Source organism: Pectinophora gossypiella, chromosome 12 (assembly GCF_024362695.1).
Source record: "Pectinophora gossypiella chromosome 12, ilPecGoss1.1, whole genome shotgun sequence".
NCBI classification, from domain to species: domain Eukaryota; kingdom Metazoa; phylum Arthropoda; class Insecta; order Lepidoptera; family Gelechiidae; genus Pectinophora; species Pectinophora gossypiella.
Window position 1 is genome coordinate 8,823,085 of NC_065415.1, and position 18,070 is coordinate 8,841,154.

At 38.8% G+C, this 18,070-nt stretch overlaps 4 protein-coding genes across 4 annotated transcripts; 2 read left to right on the forward strand and 2 right to left on the reverse strand.

Annotated features, from left to right (window-relative positions):
* Positions 1 to 3,545: 3,545 nt before the first annotated feature.
* LOC126371611 (pupal cuticle protein C1B-like) lies at positions 3,546 to 4,821 on the forward strand (the record flags this gene model as incomplete). Its single annotated transcript, XM_050016927.1, has 3 exons — positions 3,546 to 3,692; positions 4,149 to 4,298; positions 4,660 to 4,821. Coding segments are annotated over 3 exons (384 nt in total), but the record flags the coding sequence as incomplete, so codon positions are not given.
* A 4,037-nt stretch (positions 4,822 to 8,858) lies between these two features.
* On the forward strand, positions 8,859 to 13,092 carry LOC126371299 (protein farnesyltransferase/geranylgeranyltransferase type-1 subunit alpha). Its single transcript, XM_050016604.1, has 5 exons — positions 8,859 to 9,242; positions 9,597 to 9,720; positions 10,035 to 10,125; positions 10,467 to 10,606; positions 12,282 to 13,092. Exons 1-5 carry the CDS (start codon positions 9,113 to 9,115, stop codon positions 12,781 to 12,783), a joined length of 987 nt encoding a protein of 328 aa, XP_049872561.1. The 5' UTR covers positions 8,859 to 9,112; the 3' UTR covers positions 12,784 to 13,092.
* Positions 13,093 to 13,292: 200 nt separating this feature from the next.
* Positions 13,293 to 14,686, reverse strand: LOC126371612 (uncharacterized protein C45G9.9-like). The gene is made up of 2 exons (XM_050016928.1): positions 14,264 to 14,686; positions 13,293 to 13,733 (listed from the first exon to the last, which is right to left on the reverse strand). Exons 1-2 carry the CDS (start codon positions 14,339 to 14,341, stop codon positions 13,293 to 13,295), a joined length of 519 nt encoding a protein of 172 aa, XP_049872885.1. The 5' UTR covers positions 14,342 to 14,686.
* Positions 14,687 to 15,679: 993 nt separating this feature from the next.
* On the reverse strand, positions 15,680 to 17,798 carry LOC126371246 (asparagine synthetase [glutamine-hydrolyzing]). The gene is made up of 2 exons (XM_050016524.1): positions 17,647 to 17,798; positions 15,680 to 17,390 (listed from the first exon to the last, which is right to left on the reverse strand). The coding sequence occupies exon 2, from the start codon at positions 17,378 to 17,380 to the stop codon at positions 15,725 to 15,727; it is 1,656 nt and encodes a 551-aa protein (XP_049872481.1). The 5' UTR covers positions 17,381 to 17,390; positions 17,647 to 17,798; the 3' UTR covers positions 15,680 to 15,724.
* Between the last annotated feature and the right edge of the window lie 272 nt (positions 17,799 to 18,070).

Genomic DNA, 18,070 nt, shown 5'->3' on the forward strand with positions numbered 1-18,070 from the left:
TAGCCTGCAATTGTATAATTATTTTTCGTAAGACACTGTATAGGTACCTACTTACAAAATTATTTTTTTATAAATAGCCAATCATTCTAAGGTTTTTAGCTATCATGTGATAAGGAGGGGGGATCTCCTTGCATGATAGTCGATTTGATTTTTTGGGCTGCAGGTTACACAGCTCCGCGCGTCGTAAAGTTTGCGGTCGAGTGGAGTGCAAAGTTCACGATCACGAAGTATTTTTTTGTCTCTATTTGCTCATACTAGTAAGCGCGCGATTCGCACTCACTTGGCCCTTCCTACCTCTTCTATTGCGTGATTTATGCAGTGTTTATTAAGTGTTTAGGAGGCACTTTTATCATGACTATTATAAGCCAATGCGATAGTGGCAAGGTCAGCAGATGTGCCTGCCACCATCACCTGCCACTGACTATACAGGGTGTTAGTGACATCGTAACGAATACTAAGGGGGATGATTAAAGACCATGATTCTGAGTTAATATCAAGTGAAATTTTCCGTCGCAAAATTAATGTAATTTTTTAAGTTTAAATTATTTTGAGTTCCATACTTTTGCGACGGAAAATTCCACTTGATATCAACTCAGAATCATGGTTTGAATCATCTCAAAAAGTTTTCGTTACGATGTCACTAACACCCTGTATAAGTATGACCTTTAATATAGACGAATTGTAATGTGGAGCAGGCCAGCAAGATTATGCTGTACAATTTTCCAGGCCTCCTGTACTAGTCTCACAAGCAGTGCTGGTTTTAACTCTACCAGCGCCCTTTTTTTTATTTTTTTAACGTTGGGAAATGCGTTACGCATACCACGCCGCCCGGGGGGGCGACGTGGTTATGTGGGACTCCCCGGGTGTCGCCACCCGGTATACCCACTAAAACCCAACGGTATTCCTCCTTGCCGCCGTGTGGCGGGGATACGGGAACTTTGGGGCCCAGCGCCCATGGGAGCGCATCAAGCGCCTCCCCCTCCGCCGAGGAACTCTACCAACGCCCTGGGCGAGATTTCTACGGCGCCCTCCAACTGGTTTTCAAAAAAGAGGAAGCATATAATGAAATTTAAAATACATAATTATTTATTACAAAAAAAACTAATAAAATTTTACTTTTCTGGCCTTTCTATCAGCTATCTTTTCAGTATCTCTTTTGCAGGCTGCGGCGCCACTGTTATCCGGCGCCCTGGTCGATCGCCCAACCGCGCCCTACCCTAACACCGCTACTGCTCACAAGAGCTATCTAAGTATTACTCAACATAAGTATACAATCCAGATAACTCTGTCATGGGGCCGGTAATTTGTCTGCGCACCGTAAGTAGCATTTACACGCGTTAATGCTCTGCAATAGACCTCGATGATTTAATTAAAATCGTGTATGGAGATCGAAATAGCAAGGCTTAGTCGATTTTAGTCTTTGGTTGGAATTTTAGACTTCGTTTGTAAGGTCATGCGCCTTGTCTACGGGTTATAGGCAACTATTCTCAGTAGTTCCTTTAGCAGTTCCTCTGAAGGAACTACTGAGCATTTTTTGTCCTTGTAGTTCCCTCAAAGGAACTACTGAGACTAGGTACCAACCATAGAATAAGGAATAATACTACTTAAACGGAATCTTTTTGATTAGCATAACTATTATAAACATACAGATTACATTGTTTATCACAGTAACGCTTACTACATATTATAGATTCAAGCCCGTAATTCCTAATGGTGTGGACACAGTTAGAAAGGGCACAATACCTCTGCCAGTTTTAGTCATGTCCAGAAAGATAAGCTAAGCTATTATTATTATTATATTAATTCCCAGTTAATATACCTAGATTCAACCTATGCAACAGCCATCATTTCATAACTAATATCGGGCGGGGAGGTTAGTCAAGCGACCCTTGCTTCGATCGTGATTCCTTAGAGCAAACCGAGAATCGAGATGCCTCGCAGATACCTATGCATCGACCTTCATATAATTTAATCTAATCGATCGATCGAATCATAACTATACGTACATAAATACATAAACAGCCTATATACGTCCCACTGCTGGGCACAGGCCTCTCCTAAATCAACCGGAGGGGATATAACGATACGTACTTATACGTATTTGCACGAAATATTATTTCAATGCGACTAACCTCTGGCCTTTGTGATCCAGTGGTTGAGCGTTGGACTCACAATCCGGAGGCCCCGGGTTCGATTCCCGGTGAGAACATATCATAAAAATCACTTTGTGATCCCTACTTTGGTTAGGAAATTACAGGCTGATCACCTGATTGTCCGAAAGTAAGATGATCTGTGCTTCAGAAGGCACGTTAAGCCGTTGGTCCCGGTTACTATTTAGTGATGTAAGTGAGTAATCTTTACATGAGCCATGTCAAGGGACTTTGTCGGCTCAATCATAACCCTGACACCAGGGTTGATGAGGCTGGTGTTCCACCTCACAACACACACGATAAGAAGAAGAATGCAAACCCTTCAGCCTACACTACTTGGACTGGGCAACGTCTGCACCTCGCATGTACATTTTCCTATGACCTACGCACACTCATTATGCCCTTTCTAGACACGTGGCTATAGTACTAACGGATATAAAAGCATGCATGAATATTTTGCTGCACCACATCACATCCAAACTTGAAGGGTTCAACATCAATATGATGATAAAAGTGAGTATTCAATCTTGATTTAAATAAATCTAAAGTTCTAACAAACACATTGCTTAGTGAAAAAAAACATATTAGGTAGGTACCTATTCTATTTCTGTCGCAATATCGTCTTCCGGCAAAATAAATCGTTAATGGCATTTACGGCAAATCTACAATAGGTAAGTAAGTCACGTAAAAAAAGGCAATATCGTAATGAATGAACCACCGATTTGGACGATGAGCTGATAACCCGTCAGCGTAGATAAATACAAAGCCGGGAAAGTATTAAAACATGCAGGACTATTTTATATTCGAAACCGAAAACAAAATAATAATAATAAATAAAAAAAAAATATTGACTCAAAACATACATTCTAACTTTTAGCAAAAAGAAAATATAGAAAAACATGTAGGTACGTATACAATAAAATATCCTGCCTCTTATACTAGGTAAGAATCTGTATCATAAGAGTCAGTGTTCGGCCGTGAGGTGGTTCTTAAAAAACATGATTATATTCAAGTAGCTGACACTGTAACTGAGTTAAAGTACAAAGTAGATAGTGAAGTAGTAAGACAAAGCATATTTAGTAAGAGATTCCATAATAAGCTTAAGATATAAATGTGTATGTAAAATCCCGTGCCCTGATCTGCTTATCCCGCTTTTGCATCTATATGCGATGCATCTGTAGGTATGCGTGATGACTTAGAGAAAGGCATGATGCACATTATGCAAAGTATTCCATTAAATTTTCAAAATTCAAAGAAAATATTTATTTGTTATTACATTTTCCCATTTTTTAGGCATGTCTGTTGGCCTGTGTGGTGGCAGTGGCGCACGCGGCTGGTCTGATCAGTCCCGTAGGCGTCGGCGTGGGCCATGTGGCGTACGGGGCGCCGTACGGGTCGTACGGAGCTCCTTATGGGGCCGCGTACGGTGCTCCCTGGGGCGGATGGAATCCGTACGGTTACCCGTACAGCGGCTACCACGCGGAACCTGCTCTCGCCTCACACAGCGCCAATATTATCCGTTCGCCGTTCAATCTTGGACAGGTAAGAATAGGTATGAAGTAGGTTTTCAATATAGGTGCCTAATATTTGTAAAGGGAGTGCCATAGATATGGTACTTATTATTAATTACCTGTACGGTCACGAGTACTAATATGTATACTTACCTACACTTTGAAACCATGTCACATTAACTTTTTTGACACCGTAAGTTTTTAAATGTTATTAAATGACAAATATGATAGTGCGACAGGGTTCTAAAGTGGGTACATGATATTGCTCATGATGGTACATAGGGATAAATTCCTATTTTCGTGAAAAATATATGGCTGACCAACATTAGGTACTTAGGTAGGACTAGCTTTGTTACATGATGCGTGTAATTAATTATGTAGGTTGAGTTCATGAGACTAAATATGTCTACGGTCTAGGTAATCCTAGTGGGAAATAGGAGTGCCGTGAGTACTTAATGTAAAGGTTCAAAATATACCTATTTTTCAGATATCAACGTACACCAAGGCCATTGACACTCCGTTCTCGAGCGTGCGCAAAGCGGATGTGCGTGTGAGCAACCCTGGAGTGGCAGTTTCTACATACTCTCCCTACGTGTCACATGTTGGTGTCGCACCCGTCGCCACTCCTGTCGCTAAAGTGAGTAAAACATAAATATAATTCGCCTCTATGAATACTATTTCCGCCTTGTCTTGGATTCAAAATCCAAGGACTTTTTTCTGTTTGGCGCCATTTTTTAACTCTATATCTACACAGTCAGCACTCTACAAAGAGTTTTTATTACAAATTATAAAACTGCAATGGTGTCATACTGGCCTTATAACGTGAAAAAATATCCTGTTAACGCCTTTTGAAAAGGAAAAAAGTATAACTCTACTTTTTAAATTGAATTTAATGGCGTTTTATGTCAATCTTTTGGTAATTACTGGGCAGGATCTTATATGTATTAAAATCTCTTTCATAAGATTTACTTACCTAGGTACCTACTATTTTTTTCTAGGTGGGGTTGGGTGTTGCTTATTCCGCTGCACCGGCAGTTTCCCACATGACATACACCAACGGACTAGGTGTTTCTTACTCTTGGTAAATAAATACTCACCCAACAGTCAAAGTGAAAATATAAATAATTAAGTAGGAAGATCATAGAAGTACTTACAATTTTAAGTTCAAAGATTCTTCGTTATTTATTACCTACCTGTTAGTTCATAATGTTACTTATGGTAAAATAAAGTGACCTTTTATGATAAAAGGGCATTGAACATTTCACTATGGAGGCTGGCATAGCCTGGTGGCGCCACCTAGCGGATTTTTTAAAACTGCGGCGCACGATGAAACCTGTGCATATCGATAGGGGGCACTTTTCTGAACAAAAAAGCTTTAATGAACCTATGCTCTAAAGCGTCACGTTTTCAAGATATTTCGCTTGAAAGTTCCGAAAAGTGTTGTATGAACAAATCGATTTTACTTTTATATGCAATTGGAATATAGTGACTAAGTGATTATGCATGGAATATTAGTGTTTAATATACCACATATTTACTTTATTGAAAAATAAATAAATAGAAAATAGGTAAAATAAATATCTATAACTTACTTTTATGTGTAACTTAAAAGAAATCCATAAACGCGTCGTGAGATGTACAGCTCATGACTTATTCTCGTGGTAATCACGCTCAAAGTTATTTGCTATGATTGTCTAACAATTTCACACTTTTTGAGTTTTTATGTTTATTCAATGAAAGGCAGCTTAAATGTCTAATCACAGTGAAAGCAGGTGGGGTGTGAAAATTCGCTTTTAGGACTACTTTACTTTACAGCAGTGTATGGAACATACCTAGTTCGTATAGACACACCAACGGGGTGTGTGCCTTCAATGCAACGGGACCTTAAGCTGTTTAGTTCATAACAATCATATTACATGAACACATTGTTCAATTATTCATCGATTTTCTTAGTTGTGTTTTTATAAGTATGAAATAAAACATCGTAAAAGTAGTCATATAGTTATTTATATTTTGCTTAAAATGAAATCAATACTAATTGTTATTGAATACATACAGTGTATATACTTATAACAAATAGGCTTTTTTTATACAAATTCGTACCTATTAGGATAATGAATATCAGTCTTCTTGAATAATCAATCTTCTTCTTCATCAGAAATAATAACTTGATCTAAAAAGGCAGCAGGGGGTTGAATTGCTTGGTGCCGAGCCCATCCCATATACCAAACTATGCACATGACATGAGCACAGCACCCGAGTGTCCGTTTTCCAACTATACAGCTGCAATAGTGACCGACAAGTTTATTTCTGTTTTTCAAACTATTATTTAGCAAGATATATACAAAATAAATTCTGTTGCTCTGGTGCCTCGAGAGTATTTTAGCTCTTGTCAGCCAAGGATCACAAACTACTATGTTGTATTGATTTAAATTATAGTCAACTTCAAAATCTTCATACACTTCAATGAAAAACGTTCCGTTTTCTTTTAGGTGTTCGCCATAGTAGCTTACCACATTATCAACAGATCCTCATATGATAAGATGGGAAACTGTTGAAAGCCTTCACTTGAGTTCATAGCTTGGAAAGCGGCTCTGCGTTGATTTAAATTGTTTTGTATTACAAACTCGCACAGATAGTTTGGGGCGTCGTGCTTAAGGTATATATCGTTGATTATTTCATTTACGAGTGGGTGATCTGTCACCCGTTTTCCAAAGGCATTTATTAGGGCGCAAGCAATCCTCACTTCCTCTTTTAAATGTGGCATATTCGGTATTGCGTAGTTAGCTGGAAACGATAAGAATACTGTTCCATCAATAATGAAGTAAGTACGTCACATTTAGACTGCGTTTCCACCAGTAACATGCTAGATGCTACGTTGCATACCCTACAATCGGGTTCATTGTGCCGATCAGAATCAGACCCAATTATCTGATTGGTGGATATTAAACCTAGCAACGTAGCACATGTCAGATGAAAAAACAGCCTTACCGTTGTGCTTGCATTAATATGAACTGATTACTCTCTACTGTTACAAAAAATGCAAATATCATTTATTATACATAATTAAGTGGTAATAGTTGGCTATAAAATCTATTGAAAGCGTAAGTCTGGTACACAAGTGATACGCTTGGCGTAAGAGCTATCTCTGGCTAATTATAATAGAGATAAGTTGACGACTTTCTGTTAAAAATGTTTTGCGTTGATTACACTCCGTCTAAGACGCTACATAATGAGAGCTTCGATAAAGTAGGATATATATTATTTTCATACACGAATTTTTTTTCATATGACATTTCGATTATGAAAAGCACGATTGAGAAACGAGCCGAATTATACATTGTCATTTTATGTATTATACTGACCAGGGACTATAATATAGATACCAGATACACTGCATACTGAGATTTTTAATTTTTGCAATGTTCAAATAAGATTACTTAGCTCTCGATCGTCAAATAAGTGGCGAGCATAATTCAGGATGTTGGGGTGCCTAGCAATATAATCTTCATTTGTCAAGTAAGACTATATAGGACGCCGAGATCTTCGGCGCGGGCCACGAACAGTGCTTACACCACAACAAAAAACATTGCTTGGCACCAACATGACTGGACATCTTGCCAAGACAACAACAACAAATTCAACAATAACACTAACAAAGTCAACAAAAATACTAACAAACTCAAGAGGAATATTAACAAACTCAACAGTGGTAACAAATACAACAGAATGAACAGGATAGAGTCTCAGAACAGAGAAAAGCGCGTGCGCACGTTGAAGATGAAAGTGGCAAACTGACTGAAAGTTCACCCGGCTGCCAATCGTCCTATTGTATTTATTGTATGATGTTGTCTCACTCACACTTATTGTATGGCTATTCGCTATCCTTGTTGATTCCGCCGAAATAATAGAAATTCGTGCAACTTTAAACAAAGGACCTCCATTTTCGTAGTTCCTGGAATTAAACGAGAAAGCAAAATGGCAGTTAATAAGTACACCATTTTGTTTCTCTTACACAGATTTCTTAAACTTCGAGAATTCTGCTTTTTAACGAGTACTAATGATGCCGCACTAAACGCATTGCGTTTATAAAAATGTAAACTTTATTTTATATTTCATTAGATCCTATCGTTGTGTCAAGTAAAATCAAGTTAAGGAGTAAATGACGCCTATATCATACATAACACAAACTGATAAACTCAGTTTGCAATTAGTAACCTTAGATAAGGTGTGCACAGTTAAGTACCTATGTACTTCCTATATAATGTAGCAAAGACAAAAACCATTAATGTTGTTGCAAGTATTTATTAATTTCATTTTTTCAATAAGATAAATATGTTGTATATTAAATAATGTTTCATGTATAATCAATCACTTTGTCACTATATTACGATTGTATATAGATAAATAGTAAAATCGATTTATCCATACGACACTTTTCGTAACTTTCAAGCTAGATATCTTGAAAACGTGACACTTTAGAGCATAGGTCCATTAAAGCTTTTTTGTTCAGACAAGTGTCCCCTATCGATTTGCACAGGTTTCATCGTGCGCCGCAGTTTTAAAAAATCCGCTAGGTGGCGCCACTGAGATATGCCAGAAAGGTTCATAGCCCTTTCATTTTCCATCTTATCTCACAGTTATTTAAGTAGTTTAAATACATTAAAAATAAAAATAATTTAGGTATTTTTTCTTCTATGCTGGGTTGGACACGACAAAAATAAATACGTTCAGTTGCTTGCCTTTCCGAGCATGTCGTAATATTCGACAGAGATTGTTCCCAGTGATTGTGTCCAGTCCACCCAACATAGTCACCCACACATCACGCAACAGAAATGATATAAGGTTCCATTTACTTTTTAAGGTTATCGGAAAACGTTTGCAAGTTTTCTGCTTATTACTTGTTGCTCCACCCACCCTATTATGGATCACAGGCATGAGTTTATGCATATGTATAGTGTTGGATTTTAAAAATTGTAAACGTTTTGTTTTTGCTATTATGTGCTTTATCGCCTACAAAAAACTTTGACATTGGTTTTTGACATTGACATAATGACAGCGAGATTTATTTGTATCGTTTGAAGGTGAATTGCTACGAGTAAACGAAACAAAACATTTACTTGTTTCCTATCTCTATGCTTGTTACAGTGTTATAGTCATTCACTATAAGCCAAAAATATTGCTAGCGCTGTAAGTGCACAATTTACACACGATACTCCACTATCTCACCCTTCACTTTCGTTTGCCAAGTTGTTGTTCAAATAAAAATTACCTGTGTATAATTAAACATACGGGCTAATTGCACCGCTTATATTCTGTGCCTAGATAACCGCTGTGTTTATTCACGTCGCCCCGTCCGTGTACCTGAGCATTAGGAGGGGTTGATAAGAGTTGTGTGAAGTACCTTGAATTTGTTTCATTCAGTTCGTGAGCTAAGTTTGTGTTATTAAGATGTCTGATAGTGGAGACAGCGATGTTTCATGGATATTGTACAAAGAGAGACCGGACTGGAGCGACCTGAAGCCGGTGCCAGAAGACGATGGACCTAGTCCCGTCGTGGTCATCGCACATTCCGAAAAATGTAAGAACCTAAGCCCATTTTATTTTTGTGTAAGTGACTCATATAGTAGTAATTCAAGTTCTACTTAATACAACAGCAGCTGTACTCAATAAGATGTCAGTTTTTATTGAATCTATTAAATAAAGAAACCTTAAAAGGTTAGGTTGCTAGAACTGTAAGACTGATTATGAATTTTATTTTTCTTATACTGCTTACATAAAGATAGCAATCATTTATCAATAAAATTATTTTTGTTTTTAGAGAGGCACTGGTGTCCATGCCATGGGGCAGAATAAGCTATATTAAGGATTTATATACTATTTGAAACTATTTAAATTGTGAAATTTTATTTTATGATTTCATATGAATTTTCAGTTGAAGATGTGTATGATTTCTTCCGTGCTATTCTCCAGAAGAATGAGAAGTCTGAGCGAGCACTGCAATTAACAAGAGATGCGGTCGAACTCAATCCAGCAAATTATACTGTTTGGCAATATAGGTGAGACTATGACATTTTACTTTTTATCTGTGAAGTTGTATTTCAGTATTTTCAGTCCAATAGTAAGTTAAATTCATCATATTTATTCTTAATTAAATAAAAATATGGTTTTGTGAAAGTTGTACACTTTGTTGTATTAAATTATATTCTTTATTTTTCATGGATTTTGATTCAGTTTGAGTGTTAGATTTTATTTTCATGATGCTTATGATATTGATTTTCATTTGTTCCTTGTCTAACCATCAATGTAACTAATACCTAATTATTTTCGTTTTTTTTTTACTGAAATTTATATTTTATAAATAATGTTCCAGGAGAGACGTGCTGAAAGCACTAGGCACAGACTTAAGATCTGAATTAGATTATGTGGAAACAGTGATAAAACATTCACCGAAAAATTATCAAGTAAGTTTCTTGCCATATTATTTTTAGTATTAAATTACGATGTAGTTACCTGAACATACTGTAATCAAATCTAAGATGTTTTGAAGAAAAGTCAGGGGGGTTAAAGACTCCACAGATACAAAACAGTACTTATGTAAACATACTCACCGTCCCCTTTACAACTTGCACCTGAAAACTCCCACCTATTCTACACAAATGTATGGTGACTCTTTTACCGTTCAGGCCGTCAAACTGTGGAACGCACAGAGTCCAGAGTCTGGAAGGTTCCTTGCACCTTAGCGTAATGATGATGATAGTACAACAACCAACCACCAATGGGTGTTCCAACTATGACATTACAGGTGTGGCACCACCGGAAGGTGCTAGTAGAGTGGCTGCAGGACCCCTCTATGGAGATCGAGCTGACTGGCGACGCGCTCCTACAGGACCCCAAGAACTACCACGCATGGCAACATAGACAGTGGGCAATTAAAACTTTTGGGTAAGTCACTAATGTTTTTATATAGATCTATCCTCGTAAGCCCTGGGGTCCTCTGAGAAGGACCAAATAATTGTAGTCATAAAGGCCGAAGGTTTTGAAATAGTTTGTTCTAATAATCAACGAAGGTACTTTTAAAAGTACCAAAACTTTGCCTGTCAATTTAATTCAAACCTTTGCGCCGATTGAGAAAAAAAGTATTTTGTCTATGAACTAGTTCATTCAGTTTCGTGAATAGGTGGCTTTAATAAAAAAGAAATATGTATCACTTGTCGTAATTCGTCATTTTATTGGTAAAGATGGCGCGCACACGGCGACGAGGAAAAAAAAAATCAAGTTAATAATCGAATTTCGTAGTTTTTCATACATATTATTTTCAGAAATCGCAGGTAAGATAATAATCAACAACATGACATAGTTATTTTATCAATTTTGTATCGATATCGTTAGCAATATGAAAGCAAACTTTTTTAGTCCTTTGCAAGGGACTTTAGGTGTCATGTCCGGATATTTTTCAAAAAGTTTTTTAAATTGTTATATGTTATTAAATCATACCGATATAGACTGACTTGCTTACGTGATCTTATGATTAAAAAAAACTACCGTCTTCATTTTATTTCCTTTTTCCTTCTAATGATGATCTAAACTGACACCATGAATTATTTTTTTTCCTAATAATATAAACCTAATGTACTTCCAGAGGGACTAATCACAAACTACATCATAAAAACTAAAACTCGTTACTTATTTTATATTTAAATATGTAAGTATATACACATATTTATGACGTACAAATAGGTATGTATGTTAATGAAAAAATACATAACCCTTTATAATAATAATATTTTTCAAATTTTACTAAAAGTAGTGACTCAAACCGGGAGTCCTTCTGGAAGAACTAAAAAAAAAACGTATTTTTTTCAAAAATGTCTTCTATTCATCCTTACATAGGTCTCCACTTAATTTGAACCCGATCGGATAACTCTAACACTTTAAAATTTGTACTTGAAGTGCTCGGCCTTTACGACTACAAAAATTTGGTCCTTTTCAAGGTACCACCGTCGTTTATTACTTCGAAATCGTAATTATGCTTCGGCGTTACGAGGCTATATCACTGACATGAGGCTGGCATGATCAGGGTGTTCAAAGCCTCGTTAGAAATAAGAATAAAAGAAAAAAAAATCATGTCTTACTTAAACAAACAGACTCACATTAGCTAAGAAGTTTTTCCCGTTGCAATGGGAGGCGAAGGCAGCTGAACGGCCGTTATGGAGGCGTACAGTGAACACCAAGGTGTTTGACTTCGAGAAGGAGAGACTTCAGAAGCTCGATACAAAACGAGACGAGCTCGAGGCGCGACCACCTGCTGCCATAAATTATAATTATTTAGGAGGAGTGCTGACGTGCATTGAATGCGGTCGTACATTTAATGCTAAGATCGAATATGTCACACGAACGACGCTCTCATTAGTTGTCGAGTCGCTGTGGCCGAATACGGTCAGGAAGGAAGGAGGAGAAGGAGGAAGAAGTTTTTCTAAAAAAGCGAGCATGTAGCGCTCTGTGAAATCGCTAGTGTAAACAAAGCCTATCTTAACTCATTGAAGAACAAACGTAAATATATATTATATTGAGAAGACTTTAATTAATTAATGTATACAATATTATGTATTGTTTGCAGTCTCTACGCAAAAGAATTGGACTTCGTTGACGCTCTGCTAGTTGAAGACGTCAGAAACAACTCTGCGTGGAACCAGCGCTACTTCGTGATGAACAACCACCACGGCTGGTCTGACATGAACGTGCAAAAGGAAATCTGTTACACACTGGAAAAGATAAAATTTATCAAGAATAATGAGAGTGCATGGAACTATTTAAGAGGCGTGTTGTTGCACGACAAAAGGGGAATGAGTGGAAATGCAGTTGTCTTTAACTTTTGTGAAGAATTATACAAAAATAAATGCCGGTCACCTTATCTCCTCGCTTTCATCATAGACGTCTGTGATGAAGCCATAAAGAAGGGAGAAACTAACTCCTTCCATAATGCTGATAGAGCAATCGAACTATGCCAGGCTTTAGCGGGAAAATATGACAAAATTAGATGCAAGTACTGGAATTACATGTGCGAAAAATTCAAAAAGATCCCCAAGGAACAAAATGGGCAAGACAACATGGAGGTATAATTTATAATTAGTACCTATTTGTATATAGATAGACTTGGAATCCGAAACTTGAATTTCTATAAAATAAGCATTATGTGTTCATTCTATTGAAACAAACTGTAAATGGGCATAAAAATAGTAAAAACTATAAACTATACAGTAAATATTAGACTTGTAATTCTTAATACTTTTTATAAAGCGAATCTAAAAGACGTAGAATAGAACGCAGGGTTTTATTTCACGTCGCGACGTGAATTAGTTGCTGCTGTGCTGTGTCGTATATTATACATTTTGTTGTACAGTGATTTAATAAACGTTTGGGATTATCAAGATGGGTGTTTATTGTTTCATCTCGCACACGAAGTCCCGTTACTTTAAGTATACTTTTTTTTCGGCTTTGGTTGTTTCAAACACTCGCTGTTCGCCGGGCAAATGATGGAACAGGAGGTTCTCTCTTCAGTTGAGCATACTGTGTCAGAGAGCGCAATATGCGGGCCTGTCACCACGTTTCATTGCCCAGCATTAGTATTCTAGGGAGCTGGTCCAGGTTGTTCGGTGGTCTCGGGCACGGGCTCAGGTTCTCGCAGATCGGCGTTGATGTCCGCGCGGCGGTCGTACAGCCCCACGTGGCGGTGCAGGCTGGCCGCAGCCGCGCGCGCCATGATCTCGCACGCACACTCGCGCTCGTCAGGTATCATCTCCAACAAACTAGACTTCTTCCTCGGCTTCTTTTTCTTCTTCTTCGGTTCCTTCTTCGACGTGCTCGGAAAAGGCTTTCTTTTACTCTCCTCCAAGCATTTTACCCTGCGCGATTGCCGGACATGTTTGGACATAGCTTTGATTTCGCGCATGTTTTTCCTTATCATACTGTGACGTTTCGCTTCCGAGTCCGACTCGTCGATGTCAAAGTCCTCGTCATCGTCCGACCACGACTCTTTGGCACAGGGGCAATGACCGCAATGGCAGTTTGGCTAAAATGTTAAAGGAAACGTAAATTGGAAATTAAAACATTTAGAGGTGGTTTGAGGAACAGATAATTTATTTTTTTTTGATTACAAAATCATAAACGATGTGAATTTGACCTCTTTACAAGCAGTTCAGGGAACTAATTTCGTACATCTTAATTATCGTACCACATAATATGTAACCGCCACCACTAGGGTTTTATTTTTTTAGTAGAGATTGCTACACCGACTAGAGCGTGGCTCTTAAATTAACGATGTGATACGTATCCGAAATAGCTCAGAAATTTGATCTAAAAGTTTGGTCTGTGTAGCGAAGAGTTCGATACTTAGCAGGTACTTTGCATTCCTTCTATAGCTATGCAGATGCATATCAATCAGTTCAATCAAAGCAATCTGGTTCAAAATCATATCTTATGACGATCCACTAGGTGGGTACAATAATATCGACTGTTTTGTTGCAGATTACGTCTTAAAGACACGCCCTTATCGTAGGCTCTTAGGGCACGTTTACTGCACAATAACGTTTATTTACCTACCTTGTTGGACTTGGTAGTTACGGGTGGAAGTAATGGTCCTTTATTTTTACTGGGTGCTGGCAGGGGACACTTTCTCATAACGGCAAATGTAATGAACTTATGCGAGTTATTTTATTATAAGCCACATATTATCATCTTGATGGGCGTTGGTCACAGTAGCCGATTTTCTACGGATATGCATATTTATTGTAATCTATCATAGTTGTAAAGTCATTGTTATTTCTGATGTTTTTGTTGTGAAGCAAACCAAAAAGGAAACTGTAGTGCAAGTGAAGTTAGTGAAGTCAAATAGTCGATAAGAGACAAATAGAAGAAATGCATCTTTTTAGTATTTTGATATTCAAAAAGATACCACAGATTTGGTCCGCTCTGTACTTATTACAACGCAGTGTATTTATAACTTCGCAACGCAGTCTCAGCAATGCGTCAAACAAAGTTGTCAGAACGTAATTTATGAAAACACAATAATACAGCAAGGAATCTTGATGTAGAAACATCTATAGTCATGTAGTAACTTGAGTTCATCGAAATGATGACGTGGGGGAGAGTGAAGAATGATACGACTGATAACTCCGAACCAGAAGAGCTTCGATCGTTGAAGAGCAAATTGGCAAACCTAGAATGTGGCTGTCTTCGATGTAACAAGTTTAAAGCAGACAAAGATAAACGCAAGACTACCCTTGTTAAGGAAAATGAGAAGGGAGTACAAGTAGAGATAGTAACGAAACTAAAAGACGTCGACGTAACCAACAATGAAACTTTAACAGAAGACGGATACTTGGCGGACTCTTCTAACATTTATCGCAAAGACTTGTTATGCCCAAGCTGCTATCTCACCCTTAACATTCTAAAGGGTGGAACAATAAAAGTTTTGAAAGACGAAGAACTTGAAACGAATTGTGGCTATTTCAGTAGTGACAAAGCTACGGAACACGCGGTACCCCTGTTGGAGAAGACGACGTCGCTTACGTGCAAGCCGGTGCTCAAGTACACCAACCTGTCATACTACGACACTATCAGTGAACTTACCAGTGTGGACTCCTTGGCTTCGTCCCGCAACCGAAGCCCCCGTGAAGTGACTTTCACACTGAATAATAACTACTACAGTGACGAAGACATCCCATCAAGCCCCACTGAACCATCCTTCCCTCCGTCACCGGATCCTACAATAGAGACAGTAACACTTGAACCGCTACCTTTCGGTAACTGCGTCAGCATTGATACATACATAAATTCGATCAGACCCCCTTGGACGGAAATATTACATTAATTTTATAGAGATACCTAACCTTATCATTGATTTGATCTTCAGGTAGATATTTAACTTTATTTGGATAAAGTTTAAATCTTATAAAGTTCAAGACCTTTGTGTCTTAGTAATTATGAGTGAATTATATTGAGTAAATTATAATCATATTGAATAGGTATTTATCATTCATTTATTGAAATATACACGTTTTCCTATGTAGCTGCATAATGTTTGATAAACCTGGCGGAAGGATCTGATACTTGCACCCATTTCGGCATCCAGTAATAGGGTGTAAAGTTATGTTGTCCCGGGAATGATTTCTCGAAAACGTAGCGGTAATAGGTAGACTCGGTGGTAGTAGGCTTGACACCCTCGTATTGTTTGTTTTCGTCTGTAAATCTCTCTGCGATGATCTCTCCTATTGTCGTGAACAAAGATTTCTTTACTGACGCTACACCGTCACTGAAGGCTTCTTTATGGCGCCATAATATTGAATCTGGTAAAAGACCGCTTTTCGTAAAACTGCTTCTTAATAAATGCTTTTCTACGCCATTTTGGGGTTGTCGCAGTTTCGGATCAATGCTGAGGTAATGGTTGGTAAATTGGATATCTAGGAATGGTACACGAAGTTCCAAACTGAAGGCACTCGTTGTTCGGTCTGCTCGCAGGCCATCGTATAGATAAATGTCGGACAGGAGCCGCAAGCTCTCCTCGTGCCCGGCGGTCGCTGAGGGCGCGTCTCTGAAGTAGATGTACCCCTGAGCTACCTCGTCCGCGCCCTCTCCGCTGAACACCACTGTAGTGTCTGTGTTTTCTTTAATGTATTTTGCTAAAATATACATAGGTAAACTGGCACGAATCGTCGTGATATCGAATGTTTCCAAATGGTAGATTACGTTGTCCAATGCTTGTCGCACATCGTTTTCGTCGAATCGCACCTCGTGATGTTCAGTACCAAGATGGTCTGCGACAGTTCGTGCAGCAATAAGATCGGGAGATTCACCCATACCTATAGCGAATGTTTGTATTTTATATGGCAACTTATGTTCTTTGGCAAGCTTGACAACTAAAGCGGCGATCAACGACGAATCTAAACCGCCGCTCAGGAGACATCCTATTCGTCTCTCCGCCATCAATCGTTTGCGACACGAAGCTTCTAGCAAGTGTGCAGTCTTTTCATACACGTTCATTGTTGATAGGTCTTCTTCTGAAATGAATGGTGTAAAATGTGGGGGCATACCAGGTTTATAGTATTGCTCTGTTTGGTCGAGCTTCACCTTGCCGGAATCCAATATACTCCAAGTTTCAAAGTGTCCTGGCTTGAATTGTCCTAGTGTTGAATTTTCGCTTCCCTTTTGCTTATATCCTATCAAACCTTTTGCCTCTGAGCAGATGGCAAGGACACCGTTTTCTTCATCGTGGAATCTGAAGAGAGGGCGGACACCATATGGATCCCTCGCGATATGAACTTTCCTCTTCTCACCATCAACTAAGCAGAACGCGAAAACACCGTCGAGTTTCTTGACGGTTTCGGCGATTCCAAAGGTTTGGTAGCTATGAATGATGGCTTCGACGTCGCATTTCGTTTCGTAGGGGAATTCGTATTGAGCTTGGAGGCGTTTGCAGTTGTAGATTTCGCCGTTGCAGATGAGGGTGGTGCGGGGGTAGCAGTGCAGGCGCATGGGCTGCATACCGTGCAGGCCGTCGACGATGGCGAGCCGCTGGAAGCCGAGGATGGCGAGTGGCTCGCGCGAGTCCTGTTCGATGCGCCACGCGTCTGGCCCGCGATGCTTGATGGCCGAGAAGCACTTGATACACGTTGGACTCAGCCCCCCGTCCACCCCGAATGTCGCCCAAATGCCGCACATTTTGACTTATCTGGAATTGAACATAAAAAAATGTTTTAGAACTCGCATAAAAAGTCAGTAAGTAAGGTACCTATTAAAATTTATAGATCAATAAAGGCGTCGCTGCCGCTAACGTAGAATTTCGAGGTCGTGGTAGGTGCAAGAATTTCTAATTATGTTATCAAATTCACAATAATGATCTATGTTTTTGCAGTCTACTGATAAAAATGTAAACAAGTCATGTATCATAATACTAATTAGAATATTATAATATGTAATTGACTCACCGTAATCGAATTCTTAGTTGAACTGATAAAGATCGCCGGTTTACAGGTTACAATATTAGTATTATACGCGCGACACTCCTATTGCTGCCGTCTGATACGAACTGTCAAGTTGGGCCACGCGCACGGCAAAACCCCCTAGATATATAGTGCGCATGTACATTGTTCGGAGGGAGTAGGATGATGATACGCGGAGCCGTGTAAGCAAGCGAGACAGGAAACTGTGCCGAGGCCATTTTATTTTAGCCGCATTGTTTTACCAATCGCCGTGGAGTGTTGCATCATCTGGCTGTTTTCCAAAAGGACTCTTGTTGTGACGAATCCGCACGTTATGGCTTCTGTTACTTGGTAACACCGGCAATTCAGCAAATTGTCTACTATACGTCTGCTAAAAGCCAATCAAGTAGCATGCAATCGGATCGTGTAC

Bases quoted from the DNA above. Each gene is read 5' to 3' on its own strand.
- LOC126371299 (XM_050016604.1), top strand. From the start codon at position 9,113: ATGTCTGATAGTGGAGACAGCGATGTTTCATGGATATTGTACAAAGAG. The intron at 9,243-9,596 runs GTAAGAACCTAA...ATGAATTTTCAG, and splicing joins CATCGCACATTCCGAAAAAT to TTGAAGATGTGTATGATTTC. The intron at 10,126-10,466 runs GTAAGTTTCTTG...ATGACATTACAG, and splicing joins ATTCACCGAAAAATTATCAA to GTGTGGCACCACCGGAAGGT.
- LOC126371612 (XM_050016928.1), bottom strand. From the start codon at position 14,341: ATGAGAAAGTGTCCCCTGCCAGCACCCAGTAAAAATAAAGGACCATTA. The intron at 13,734-14,263 runs GTAGGTAAATAA...TTAACATTTTAG, and splicing joins TAACTACCAAGTCCAACAAG to CCAAACTGCCATTGCGGTCA.
- LOC126371246 (XM_050016524.1), bottom strand. From the start codon at position 17,380: ATGTGCGGCATTTGGGCGACATTCGGGGTGGACGGGGGGCTGAGTCCA.